This window comes from Hypanus sabinus, chromosome 4 (genome assembly GCF_030144855.1).
Source record: "Hypanus sabinus isolate sHypSab1 chromosome 4, sHypSab1.hap1, whole genome shotgun sequence".
NCBI classification, from domain to species: domain Eukaryota; kingdom Metazoa; phylum Chordata; class Chondrichthyes; order Myliobatiformes; family Dasyatidae; genus Hypanus; species Hypanus sabinus.
In genome coordinates, this window is record NC_082709.1 from 133,792,424 (window position 1) to 133,806,942 (window position 14,519).

Here is a 14,519-nt window from a genome sequence, read left to right on the forward strand (position 1 = left end):
TTAATTGTCTTGTAAGACCAAAAGGAAAAAGATAATGACTGCTATGCCTTTCATAATCTTGTAAACCCCAGACTCTTCCACTCCAGAGGAAACAACCCAAGTTTGTCCAACCTCTCCTTGTAGCAGATCCCTTACAATTCAGACAGGTACCTTGCAAACCTCTTTGGCACCCTCTCCAAAGCCTCCACCCACATCCTTCCAATAATGGGATGATCACAATCGAATGCAATACTCCAGAGGCAGCCTGACAAGAGTTTCATAAAACTGCAACGCAGCTCCTGACTCAGTTCCTTGATTGAAAAAGGTATGATTGACATTTGCCTTATTTTAAACCACACTATCAACGTGCAGCAAATGACTTGAACCCCAAGATTCCTCTGCACACTAATGATGGACAGGGTCTTGCCTTTAACGATCTGCCCCTTTGCATTTGATTTCCCAAAATGGAACATCTCATCTGGCCAGCTTAAACACCATCTGCCATTTCTCTGCACAGATCTGCAACTGACCTATATCCTACTGTATCCTTTTCCAGTCTTCTACACTATTCACAACACCACCAATCTTCGTAATGTCTATAAACTTACTAACCCACCCTTCAAAGTTTTCATCTGGGTCACAGACCTCCAGCCAGAATAAATCCATTAACCATGACCCTGATTTCTATGGACAAGCTGACTCTGATTCCAGACACACAGTTCACCATGCACCCAGTGCACCTTAATATTCTGGATGAGCCCCTGCAAGGGCTCTTGTCAAATATCTTTCTAAAATCTACGTACACAACATCCACAGCTCTACCTTCATCAATCACCTTTTCTTTGAAAAACTCAATCAATTTAATACGGCATGATTTACTGCACACAAAGCCATGCTGACTGTCCATAATTAGGCCATGGTTTTCCAGTTGCTCATAAACCCCTTCCCTTAGAATCATCTCTAATAGCTTCCCTCCCATGATGGGTTGTTCATTTGTCTATAGCTTCCAGGATTATCCCTATTTTCCTTTTTGAACAATGGAACAACATTAGCTATTCTCCTGTCCTCCAAGACCTTGCCAAGAGCAAGAGATGACAAATATTTTAATCAAGGTTTCAGAAATCTTATCTCTTACCTCTCTCAACAACCTGAGGTACATCTCAACTAAGCCTAGGGACTTCGGCATCTTAATGTTCTTTAATAGACACAACACCACCCGTTCTTCATCTTAAAATGCCCTAGCAAATTAGCACACTCCACAATAATCTCCCTTTCTCCCCATGTCCTTCTTGGTAAATAGTGATACAAATATTCACTTACTATTTCTCCTACATCCTCTGCCTCCAAGTATGTTTCCTCCATTATCTCCAAGAAGTTATATAATTTCTGGCTTTTTTTAAATGTATAATCCTTAAGGGTTCTGCATGATTTATATTTCCTAAACCTTACATACACATCCAAAGTTCCCCCACCTTGCTTTCCTTCAATTATCTACAAAGCACAAGTCAGGAGTGCCAAAGAATAGCTGCCTCTTCCCAAAATGTTCAAGAACCTGAACGCCAAACAGACAAAGCTGTTTGCACAACTGACAACGCAAGCACTTTTTTTCTCTCTCCACCACAAGAAGACTGGCTGAGTGCATGCCAGGCGTAAAGTCCATTGCAGCCACATAGATTTCCTTAACTTCATCTTCCAGTCTTCTGATCCCTAAAAGCAAAAAGGACCAGGAAAGAAGATGCACAGGTACACCACCATATGTAAGTCACACGCTATCCTGACTGGAAAATTTGATCACCATCACTGGAACTCCTTATCCAACAACATCATGAGGGTATCATTATCAACGTGCATCAGTCCCAGATGGCGGCTTGCAAAACTGTAATGGTGGTTAGAGATTAGCAACTACAACCATCTAGTGAATATAAAGGTTGCATTTGGATAACTGTGAGACATTTCAGTATACTCACTGCATATCTGACTTCTAAGTATTCACAATTTTCAGAGATGTCTGGAATTTCAAAAGCATACTTTTTCTTCACTTTCTAAAAATTAAAACATAACCACATTAGTAAAGTCATGAGGTACCAATGATCATATGAATTCTGGACAGCAGTGCGTTAACCAACCTTTGATTTGAATTTCATTATTTTGTATCTTTCAGCAATTGCTTCATTGAATTCCTGATAAACATCCGCTAAACCTACAGCCGTTTCTGTATCCTCTCCAGTCTTAAGATTTGTGCGCTGAAAAGAAATCACACATGGTACATAAATTCAATGATTATCATTTTCAAGAAAACATTAGAAGAAACTTCATTTAAGTTGGAAAGATCACTCAATATAGTTCATGTCAATAATGTAAAACCTATTGACCCAAGTTCTCATACACTGAACAGCAAGCGATCCAAAAAATGTAAATAAACCAGCACACAGCATGACACTTCGTGGATATTAAAAGCAGCAAAGAACAAATATAGTGCTCACTTTTCAAACCAGTGTTAGGACAGTTTGAGGCCTATTCTTCAGTTAGAACCATGTGATGCTTTGTTGTTTGATCAGCAGACAAAGTCTCATTGTCAAGATTAACACCAAAACTCCTTTGGCATTAGTTGTAAAGTGTTGAGGTGCTGTAATTGCCAATGCTGGCAAGACTACAAATCATTAGAGACTTGGCCTCTCGATCAAGCTGACTCAGGTCTCAGCCTAAAACTGCTTGTTCTTCCCCATAGATGCTGCCTGACTTGCTGAGTTCCTCCAGCACTTTGTGTGTTTTGCACAAAATTTTCAGCATCACAGAATTTTCTGTTAAAAATGACGACAACTGAGCACAACAAATCATTCTCCACTTCATGCATTTCTCTGGAGGAAATGATCCTGCTTTTAATGGGAGACATTTCTAGCTACATTTATCTTTATTCTTTTGATATTATATTTATGAGTAAATTGACTTTTCACTGGGGAGTCAAGGATACAATGCAAATACATAATGATTTAAAATTGTTGAAGAAATATTGTTAAAGCAGATAATGAGCTTAAAATTTGATTTAAAAAGGACAAGATGACCTGCATTCCAGAACTTTCAAAGAGCTGGTCATATAGTGGAAACTCCAGTTTCCAGCTTCTGAAATTCTGTACATTCAGGAACGTTTTCTATTAACTGGAGGAGCAGCAGAGCTACTTTAATATTTCAGAAAGGAAGGGTAGCAGAGAGAAAAAAGGAGCTCTGATCAATTGGCCTGACAGAAACAGTTGTGAAAATGTTGAAATTCATATCAGGATGCTTACATTAACAACATGGTCCAGCAGAGTCAAGAGGGATTTATGAAAGGGAAATCATGTTTGACGCTGCAAGAAAGTTTGTGAACTCTGTAGAATTTTTTCTTTTTCTGCATAAATATGACCTAAAATGTGATCAGATCTTCACATATATATATCAAAATAACAGGAACTTCAGATTGGCAGGCTGTGAGACACCACAAGAATTGTTAACTAGGTTCTATATTAATGATTTGGTACTCAGGACCAAATCAATTGCTGATAAACCTAAACTAAGTCAGAACATAAGTGGCAGTGAGAATGTGGAGAAGTCAAGAAAATAAGGACACTATGATGAGGAGGCAACAAAGTGGCAAGTGGTGTACAGTATGGAATAATGTAGGGTTATTTGTCTCAGTACAAGAATCTGAAATAGTGACTACTACGTAAATGGAGAAAGACTGAAAAGCACTAACATTGGGTGAGACCGGTGTGCCCTTGTATACAAGGCACTGGAAAGTAACATGCAGGTACAACAGGAGAGATAGGCAGTCAAATATTTCACTGGCTTATAACTGCTGTAGGATTTGAATACAACCGAGGGATATCTTACTACAACTATGTGAGACCTAGACTTATGTGAATAGCTTTGGTTTCCTAACCTAAAGAGAAAGGATATACTAGATCAGGGGTTCCCAACCTGGTGTCCATGGACCCCTCAGTTAATGGAAGGGGGTCCATAGCAGAAAAAAAAACTGGGAACCCCTGTACTAGATGAAGCACAGGAATGGTTCACAAATTGGTTGTTGTAGTGACAGCTCAGAATCAGAATCAGGTTTAACATCATTGGGGTATGTCACAAAATTTGTTGTTTTGCGGCAGCAGTACATTTCAATAAATAAAAAGAATTGTGAAAAACTATCAATTAGAATAAGGATATATAAAAAATAGATTAAATAAGCAATGCAAAAGAAACAAAAATGATGAGGTAGTGTTCATGGGTTCAATGTCCAATCAGAAATCTGATGGTGCGGGGGAAGAAGCTGTTCCTGAACCGTTGAGTGTGCATCTTCAGGCTCTTGTACCTCCTCCTTGATGGTAGCAAGGAGATGAAGGCACATCCTGGGTGATGGGGGTGCTAAATGACGAATGCCAACTGTTTGAAGCATCGCCTTTTGAAGATGTCCTCAATGCTGGGTAGGCTAGTGCCCATGATGGAGCTGACTGAGTTTATAACTTCCTGCAGCATTTTCTGATCCTGTGCAATGGCCCCTCCATATCCGATAGTGACAGAATGCTCTCCACTGTATACCTATAGAAATTTGAGAGCGTCTTTGGTGACTTATGGAGTCTCCTCAAATTCTGTATGAAATATAGCCACTCTTGTGCCTTCTTTGTAAATGCATTAATATGGTGGGCCCAGGATAAATCTTCAGAGAAAGGGACACTTCAGAGAAAGGCTCACCCTTTCCACTGCTGTTCCCTCGATAAGGATGGACTGTGTTCCCTAGACTTCCCCTTCCTGAAATCCACAATCCTGAATTCCTTGGTCTTACTGATGTTGAGTGCAAGGTTATTGCTCAACCATTCAATCTACCTCGTTCCTGTATGCCTCCTCATCACCACCTGAAATCCTGCCAACAATAGTTGTCTCATTGACAAATTTAGAGATGGCATTTGAGCTGCACTGGTCACATAGTTTGGGTGTAGAGAGAGTAGAGCAGTTGACTAAGCATGCATCCTTGAAGTACATCAGTGTTGACCATCTGCGAAGAAGAGATGTGATTTCTAATCCACAGTGACTGTACGGATCTTCAGTGCCCTCAAGTACACCATTAGGGCCTGATGTCTTGCAAGGGCTCACATAAGAAAATTGAGTAGGCTACGCTTCTGTTCTCCAGCATTAAGAAGAATGAGAAGCAACTCATTTAAACAAATTTTCCAAAGGCTCAACACAATTATTCAGAGATAGATACTTTCACTGGTTCAGGAGTCTAGAACCTGGAATTTGTCTCAAAATAAGGGGTAAAATACAGGATTTAAATGAGAAATTTCATTACTCAGAGGGTGGCGAATATTCAGAATCCCTTTGCCTGGAGGTTTCTAGAGGTTCCATGATTGATTTTCAAAACCAAATTCAATAGATCTCTGGATTTTAGAGTAATCAGATTTAGGACAGGAAAATAATATTGAGATAGAAGATGAATCTTGTCTTTGTTGAGGGGCCAAGCTGCATTTACTTTTCACAGATGATGTAGTACTAAGCACGGTGCAGTCCATCACAGGCAAAGTCCTTCCCACCACTGAGCACATCTGCACAGAAAACTGCGTCCATCCTCAGGGAACACCACCACCCAGGCCATGCTCTGTTCTCACTGCTGCCATCACGAAGAAGGTACAAGAGCATCAGGACTCGCACCACCAGGTTCAGAAACAGTTATTACCCTTCAACCATCAGGCTCTTGAACCAGAGAGGATAACTTAACTCATCTTCAGTCAACCATTCACACAACCTATGGACTCATTTTCAAAGACTCTTCATCTCATATTCTCAATACTTATTGCTTATTTATTCATTGTACCTGTTGGATGCAGTCTCTCATTGATTCTATCATGGTTATTGGATTATTGAGTATGCCCACAAGAAAATGAATTTCAAGGTTGTATACGATGATACATGTGTACATTGATAATAAATTTACTTAGAACTTTAATATACTATTCTAGCAAAATTCTGATCTAGATTGTATCAGATTTTGAAATCAATTTGTTGAAGAGACATCTTAAGAGAACATCACAAGTAATTAAAATTTCATGTTTTTTAAAGCAGTATAAAAATAGGTTTTCAAGTTAAAAACCAATTAGAATTACAAACATTTTGAAAAGTTATAACTTAGTTGATAATATTGTGCAAACATAAACTCGTCCTTCAATAAATTGACTAAAAGTACCTTACAAACAAGTTTTTGAAAAGGTAACGGTCATTACACACCTTTTCCCTTGGCAACAGGTATACTGTGCGCTCAATATTTCTCACAGCCACACAGCAACTGACATAGGTTTTTGCTGATTCAATCCACACTTTGCCAAAGAGGTAAACCACTCCTGAAGAAGACATAACATGGTCAATTGTTCCAATAAAGAGTATAATCATGCATTAGCAAGATCATTTTATTAGATCTGTAACAGGTTACAAAGACAAAGCAAGTTTCATTTGGTTCCAAGCAGTGGTACACACCTTTCCCACATAAGCTATCTGCTTATAAACTGCCCAACTGGCACCGTACTGCCTATGATAATCCAGCAAACAGATAATAATGCAGATAGATAAAGTTAACCTTATCAATGTGCTGGAGGGGCTCAACAGGTCAGGCAGCATGGATGGGAAGTTGAAGAAGTTCTCAATGAAAAGTCTCGGCTTGAAACATTGACTGTTTATTCACATTCCTTGATGCTGCCTGACCTGTTGAGCACATTGTACGTATTGCTCTGGATTTCCACCATCTGCAGTACCTCTTGTGCCCATGAGTTAATCATGTTTGCTTGTTCTTGAAAGGAAATAGAAGGACTGTCAAATACATTTTTTCAATCCTACCATTTTGGAGCTGAACTTATCTAATAAATATAGTGAAGTGTTGGGCTATATGAGCATACGTACATGTACTGTAGGAAGGTACAAAGCCTAACAAGTACTTGAATGTCTCAAAATGACCCAGAAGCTAACCGGTGCAGAGGGATCCAGTCAAACTACATACTCTGTGATACTGTTTTTTTGCCAAGAAAACACCAACAATTGGAAAAGGAAGAAAGGGTTACAACCCAGAACATCATGGTGAAATTTATAGAAGTGAAGCTCAGAAATAACCAAGAGCTGAAAACATGAGTAAGATTAGTTTATTGGTTCCTTTATGGTAACCTCGATGCTTCACCAAAGTATAAATATAGTATTTATGCACTTGGAGTACTGTGCTCAGTTCTGGTCGCCTCACTACAGGAAGGATGTGGAAGCCATAGAAAGGGTGCAGAGGAGATTTACAAGGATGTTGCCTGGATTGGGGAGCGTGCCTTATGAGAATAGGTTGAGTGAACTCGGCCTTTTCTCCTTGGAGCGACGGAGGATGAGGGGTGACCTGATAGAGGTGTACAAGATGATGAGAGGCATTGATCGTGTGGATAGTCAGAGGCTTTTTCCCATGGCTGAAATGGTTACCACAAGAAGACACAGGTTTAAGGTGCTGGGGAGTAGGTACAGAGGAGATGTCACGGGTAAGTTCTTTACTCAGAGAGTAGTGTGTGCGTGGGCAGCCGGCAACGGTGGTGGAGGTGGATATGATAGGGTCATGGAGACACATGGATAGTTAGGCACATGGAGCTTAGTAAAATAGAGGACTATAGGTAAGCCTAGTGATTTCTAAGGTAGGGACATGTTCAGCGCAACTTTGTGGGCCAAAGGGCCTGTATCGTGCTGTAGGGTTTCTATGCTCCTAAATCAGCAAATTAGAGAACATAACAAGAGAAATGCAATAAATAACAGAATTTTTATCCTCATGTAGAATGAGCAAACCAGATTAGCAATAGAAAGGCATAAATTAAACCACAAGTTGCAATCCAGAAAAAGTCACTTCAGACAGCAACAAGCACATAAACAACAGAAAGAAGTTAATTGTCAAGAAGCAATAGAGACAGTTTGTGGATTTCAATGCGGGATTTAATAAGATGTTTGTGTAGCTAAAAAACTGGACCACAGCAAAGGTAACACGTCCACCCTGTCAAACCATAGCAAGAGGAATTCCCGATATTCTACCACTAATAACGATCAAGCACTTTATCCAGACAAGCATGTTAGATCAGAAATCATTCAATGATGGTCGACATAGAAGATACTAAAAGCCTGTGGAATAAAGAAATGATGGATTCTGTTGTGCAGACTTTTAAAAACCATTTGGCAGAACACTTCAGCATTAGAACTTGTAAAGAAGAACGAAGATTTTGCTTGGCAGGTGGCAAGAAGGGCCTTCCCTGTCAGATCCACCCTGCAGTGCACAAGTCACAGCACTGCCTCACACTGACCTCAAGATGGATTCAGTGGGGATGAGACTGTAATCATCTCCCCAGAATGACTGCCAAGGTAGTCTGAAAAGACTTACAGTGGTCTCTTTTGAAGTTCAATCCATACAGCTGTACAACACTGTTCTACAGACCTTTCCGGGGGGGGGGGGGGGGGGTGGGGGGGGAGGAGATCGTAGGCATGTGTGGAGACAAATAATCTCTCAGATTATTCTGCACAAGAGCCGTGCATGAAATAAACTTGATGTTATGCTTATATAATCCAAGAAACAAGGCTCGTACTCACAATGGCAACATAAAAGCTCTCTAATATGCACTTATGTAAATGTTATCAATGATGTAATATATTTGAAAAGGGAAATATGTGGATCTGTATGTGCATTTCCACTGGGTCAGGGAAGGCTTAGGTGAAAGAAATTATGCATCGTGAGCTCTGGTGGGGGAGGGGGGGTGGTCTGTTGCCTCTAGCTTGGAAGTAAGGTGGGGGGGGGGGTCATCACCTGAAAGTGCCTTTGGTTATTAAGGAAGGGGTTAAAGCATATGAAGCTGCTTCTTCAAGATTGGGTAAGTATTTAAAAGAGAGAAAAAAAAAATCAGTAAAATACAGTTCTTAGCCAAATCAACAGCTCAAGACAACAAAAAAAAACATATACTTACACAAGCTGAACATTTTTACTTTCAAAAACATAATTATTAAAACACAAGTGTACACAGCTAGTACTAACCGTCACTGTCAGTACAGTTCAAAGGAAGCATTATTATTGTTATCAGGTTTTTACCAGAATTATTTATGGAATACTGCCATTACCTGGTTGGTGATACTGGTCCTCATAAGCATCAACCCAGTAGAATCTAAAGACTTGCTCTCCTTCTGCATCCGCTACCAATGGCAAACAGCCCGCATCCACCTGGACTTCAGCCACCTGAGGTTCACCTTCATCTTGGTTTAGATGATCCCAACAAAATTCAACAGCAGGAGCGTTTCTGACCAAAACAAAAACAACATCTTTAAATTTGCAAAACACTTTCCTTCAGGAATTAAATACAGCAATAATAATGCTGTATTTATTAATATTAAATAATGGTTTTAAAAATGTTACAACTAGGAGATTAGAAAAAATATGAATAGAATTATCAAGAGGTGAGCTTTTAACCTTACCAAAATAACCAAAATGCCAGGCAATCTATTCAGAATTTCAAACCCAAGGACCATAATCCATGAATGACCACCTTGGTAATCAAACTAGCACCATGAGAGGCAGGACCGGAACTAGGCCTTACTTAGAAATGAAATTCTCCAACACTTTGTCAACCTGGATCAACCTTTCTAGTTCCAAGCTGGGGTATGTGAAAAGCAGCTTCAGAAACCTCAGAATGATCTTCAACCTGATGTGTTCACTTACCCAGGGTACCCAAAAATTGATCAGTTCACTCACCACATGCTGGTGAAATTCTCTCAGGACAATCTTCACTGTTTGTCCTGACACTACTTACAAATAGTTAGTATTATAGGCCACTAGCAAAAACATGAACTTCTCAGAAAAATTGAAGCTAGATCAATTGCAGCTGCAATTTTTCTCAAGCAGGGAGAAATCTGACACTCCAGCCCTCCGAGCTATAGTATAAACTCTGGCCAACTACAAACTCTCATAATTTGTTGGAAGAACTCAGCAGATCAAGCAGCTTCCGTGGCGGTGGGAAGATAACTGTTGATATTTGGGCTGAAACACAGCACCAGGACCTTGTCCAAATTGTTGACAATTCTTTTCCCTTTCCCCAATAGATGTTACTTGACACACTGACTTTCTTCAGCAGATGGTTGCTCCAGATCCCAGAACCTGCAGGGTCTTGATTCTACAAACTCTCTCCACTGGCATTTATAGCCTTAAGCATACTTTGGACTGAAATTCTCCAAGAAAACCTACTTCACTAAAATCTTGAACCAATGCTTGGAAATGAAAATAAGGAACTGAAATTGAGGGTTTAATTAAAAATGGAATCTTCATCAGCATTAGCACCAGAACAATTCTGCAAGGGTACAATCCTAGTCTTTTGAGATATGTCCAGGCCTGGCAACAGGCTGATTGGTTGGTAACTGGTAAAATGTCTGCTCAATACAATTGCTTTATTTTGCAGGATTTTATTCAACCCTGTCAGTAAACCAATGCCCTATTGTTTATCAGAATATCCTAAATATAACAAGTACTTTATTAATTTTCCATTAGTCCTTTCAATTGGCTTACTTGAATGGCTTTTCTTCCTCCTTGGGTTCTTCAGCTTTGATGGCTTTCACATCTTCCATTTCTATTTTTGCAGTGGACATAGGCTCAGTGTCCATGGGTTCATCAAAGTCTCCCTCATCCAACTCCATTACTTGGGGATCTTCTGCTAATTAAAATCAGAATTTAAAACTCGTGGTATTGGAGTTAAACAAAGCAAAGTTTTAAACAGAGAATTCTGCAAAGACAATCTCGTTAGAAATGAACCACTCAGGAAACATGGCAGCACAGATTCACATGCAACACTGGCACAGCTGGTAGATTTGCTGGCTCACAACTCCGACAGCCCAGTCTGACACTGACCCCGTGTGCCTTCTGTGCAAGGTTTGCAGTTTCTCCCTGCAACATCCCAAGTCGTGCTGGTAGGTTAATTAGCCAATGTAGATTACCCTTTAGTGCAAGTTAATGGCAAAAAGAATCAAAGGGGAGTTAATGATTTTCCTTGACACCACAGTAGCTTGCCTATATCAACAACCACAGAGGTACAAAGTGGGATGCGAGGGAGGGAAAAGTAATACAAGGGAGAAAAAAAATGTAGAATGGATATTCTTGAATCACTCATGAAAATCTAAGTTCACTTGTATTCTCTATCCCTACTTGAGTTGGTAGTGAGAACAAACCCAGCACTTAACAGTACTTCAACTTTAATGTTAACCATGCACAACACAGAACTGCTGATGTTGCACTTAGCTGAAAATAATCATCACCCGATCCTTTGTTCGTATAAATGATTATAACCAGAAATGTCGATCAATTTACCCAACAATTTTTATTTGTGAATCACATGCTCCTTTTTCCCCCACAGAGGACTCAAAAAAATCGAAGGAAAATTGTACAGCATGAAAAACTAACATTTGCAAAACTGAAATGCCAGAAGTTCAAAAGTATTCATCCCCCTTTGCTTAGTTGAGCCAATTCTCGGAGCTATTACAGCCAGTAGCCTTTTTAGATTCGTCTCTATTTGCTTTGCACAACATGATAGAACAAGATTAGCCCATTCCGCCTTGCAAAATTGCTCAAGTTGTGCTAGGTTAGCTGGGGAGCAGCAGTGGACAGCAATTTTGAGGGTTTGCCGTAGATGTTCGATCTGAATATGGTCAGGACTCTGACTGAGCAACTCGAGGACATCAATTTTCTTCATTTGAAGCCACTCTACGGTTGATCTGGCAGTGTGCTTGGGTCACTATCCTGCTGAAAGATGAACTTCCTCCCTGACTCAAGCTTCCTGGCAGAGGCTAGCAGGTTTTATTTCCAGGATTTAGCAGCATTCATCTTCCCATCAATTCTGACAAAATTTCCAGTCCCTGCTGCTGAAAAACATTCTCACAGCATAATGCTATCTCCACCATACTTTACAGTACAGATAGTGTTACCTAGCAGAGGCGCAGAATTAGATTTACGCCACATGAATTGCTTCACATTGAGGCCAAAAGTCCCACTTTAGTCTCATCCAACCACATTTTAACAGTAACTTTTAAGAGAAGCTTTGCGAAGTCTTTACGGGCAAGGATATGCTTTTTTTAATTTATATAATCAGGGCTTCTTCATTGCCACTCTTTCATGAATACCCTTTGACTGTTGGTGTCACAGTAGCCTCTCTTACAACTGTCATACTTCTCCAGTGATTAAGTTTAGAGGGACAGCCTGACCTAGGCAGTGTGGCTGTGGTTTCAAAATATTTCCACTTTTTCACAATAGACTGCACTCTCAGAAGTATGTTCACTGCCTTTGAAATGGTCATGTACCCTTCCCCAAATGTGAGCTTTCATTTCCCTAACCTGCCTTGAATGCTCCTTTGTTTTCATTTTGGTTTGGTCTATTGAAAATCTACCATACTGTTGGACCTTACAGAGAGAGAGGGCATTTATTCTGACGAATTCATTGAAAACAGGTGATCTTCCAATATTCTACATCAGCAACTTGGTAAAGTAATATATTGCACCAGAGGAAAGTTAGCGTAGTAATTACAGTTCAAAGGGGAAAAATACTTTTACAGCCACACAGTTATGGTTTTCAACTTTTAGCAAACTGTTGACAGGTTTTGGAATTTTTCTTTTGATTTGACATAATGCACAATGTTTTATAGATTAGCTAAAAAAAAAACCTACTTCAATATATTTTAAATTTAGAAAATAAGACAGTGAGATGTGAAAATAGTTGTGGGGGCTGAATACTTTAAGGCACTGTATGTAACCATAAATTCAGTTTTAGTTTACCTCCGACTCTGCCTAGCATAACAGAAGTTGCATTTTTAAGGAATACAGCACCTACTATAGCAAAATATCAGGAAAAAATTGCAGAAGAGTGCCACAAATACACAAGTCCAAAGTTAGAGCAGATGAGTGAAGAAAAATACACAGATATTCACTCTGCAGGTTCCAGGATCAGAGTACTGACTATGCTGCTATCTATACTCCAGTGCAGGAGTTCCCAGTCTGGGGGTCCACTTATGGTGCTGGTCCATGGCATAAAAAAGGTTGGGAATTCCTGATCTAGTGTGTGGCAATTCACATGACATGGAACAAAAAAAAATGCAGGAGGACCTCAACAGATCAATATCTGGGGAAGGATGCTCGATGTTTCAAGTCAAGAAAAGGGATTGAGATCATTGAGGGAGGATGGTCAGTGTAAAGGAGAGAGTGGGAGAGAGGAGAGGCAGGGGCTGGGTAGCTGATTGATGTACCAAGGATGAGTGAGGGATGATGAGCAGATAGACCAAGTTGGAGGTAGAGAGGAGAGGGAGAAGTAGAGTGCAAGACGGAGGCTGGGGGTGACAGGTAAAGACCGATATGGAAGGAGTAAAATGGGGAGAAAAAAGGATAGAGCCAGGCAGGTGGTGGAGGGACAAAGAGGACCCAAGTGGCCATGAGGCTGGAAAATACAGGAACAAAGATTACTACACGTTAGAAAATTTAATGTTCAGATCATTGGATCGTTGTCTGCATCTGTCCTCGCCAAAATGCCTCACTTCACATTTTCCAGATGGTTTCATCTGCCATTTCTCTACCCAACTCACCAACATCATTCTGCAGCCAAAGACCATTCATCTCACTGTCAACACCACCACCAGTTTCCACGTCATTCCTGAAATCCCACATCATGCTCAATTGTTAATGTATAAAATAAATGGAAAAAGTCCTAGCACTGCTCCCTCTAGTACCATCAATGGTCACAAAACAGGCTTCCAATCACAAAAGAAATTCCCCGATAGCACCAAGCTAATTCCAAATATAGTTTATCTCACTGCTCAAGATCCGACTTCCTTGGACCAGAGTTCACGAACCATCAATACTACAAGTCAACAACCAAATGAAGAATGCTGCAAACTAGCACATCTAATTTAGTTATTCACTGTGCAGCAGGCACTCAACAAAGACAACAAGAGAGCAACTAACTGCTTCTCTCACGTTGAAGAACCAGGCCAGACAGACCGATGCTTTAGCAACTTCAGAATGAGAACACGTTCATGAGGTGACTCACTCATCCTTCAAAGTGTAAAATCACACTCCAGCCCTACTGACAATCCTTGGTAATTCTAAACATGAGAAAATCTTCAGACGCTTGAAATCCAGACAACATGCACAAAATTCTGGAGGAACTCAGCAGGCCAGGCATCTATGGCAAAGAGTAAACAGTCAACGTTCTGGTCCGAGACCCTTCCACAGAATTTAACGGCAATTCTGAAATTCACTTCCAAAGAGGTAGATAAACCTGCTCACAATTAACAGTCCTGATGAAGGGTCTCAGCCCGAAACGTCGACAACGTTTCTCCCTATAGATGCTGCCTGGCCTGCTGTGTTCCACCAGCATTTTGTGTGTGTTGTTGTTTGAATTTCCAGCATCTGCAGATTTCCTCATGTTTACACAATTAACAGTGCTGTGTTGAAGATTTCATGTGGCACAGGAAAGACTAAAATTTAAATTAGTTCACACCAATAAT

The 14,519-nt window shown here is 40.2% G+C and overlaps 1 protein-coding gene across 2 annotated transcripts in view; it reads right to left on the bottom strand.

Moving 5' to 3' along the window:
• The window catches only part of pola1 (polymerase (DNA directed), alpha 1), a 291,471-nt gene that overhangs the window by 253,962 nt on the left and 22,990 nt on the right, over positions 1 to 14,519 (bottom strand). Inside the window, exons 9-13 of one of the 2 annotated variants that reach the window (XM_059966177.1) lie at positions 10,544 to 10,685; positions 9,109 to 9,284; positions 6,226 to 6,338; positions 2,106 to 2,222; positions 1,947 to 2,021 (exon numbers count right to left, since the gene is read on the bottom strand). In XM_059966177.1, the coding sequence (XP_059822160.1) occupies positions 1,947 to 2,021; positions 2,106 to 2,222; positions 6,226 to 6,338; positions 9,109 to 9,284; positions 10,544 to 10,685 (623 nt within the window). Of the gene's footprint in view, positions 1 to 1,946; positions 2,022 to 2,105; positions 2,223 to 6,225; positions 6,339 to 9,108; positions 9,285 to 10,543; positions 10,689 to 14,519 lie in introns of both variants that reach the window. The other variant, XM_059966176.1, reaches the window with a different exon arrangement.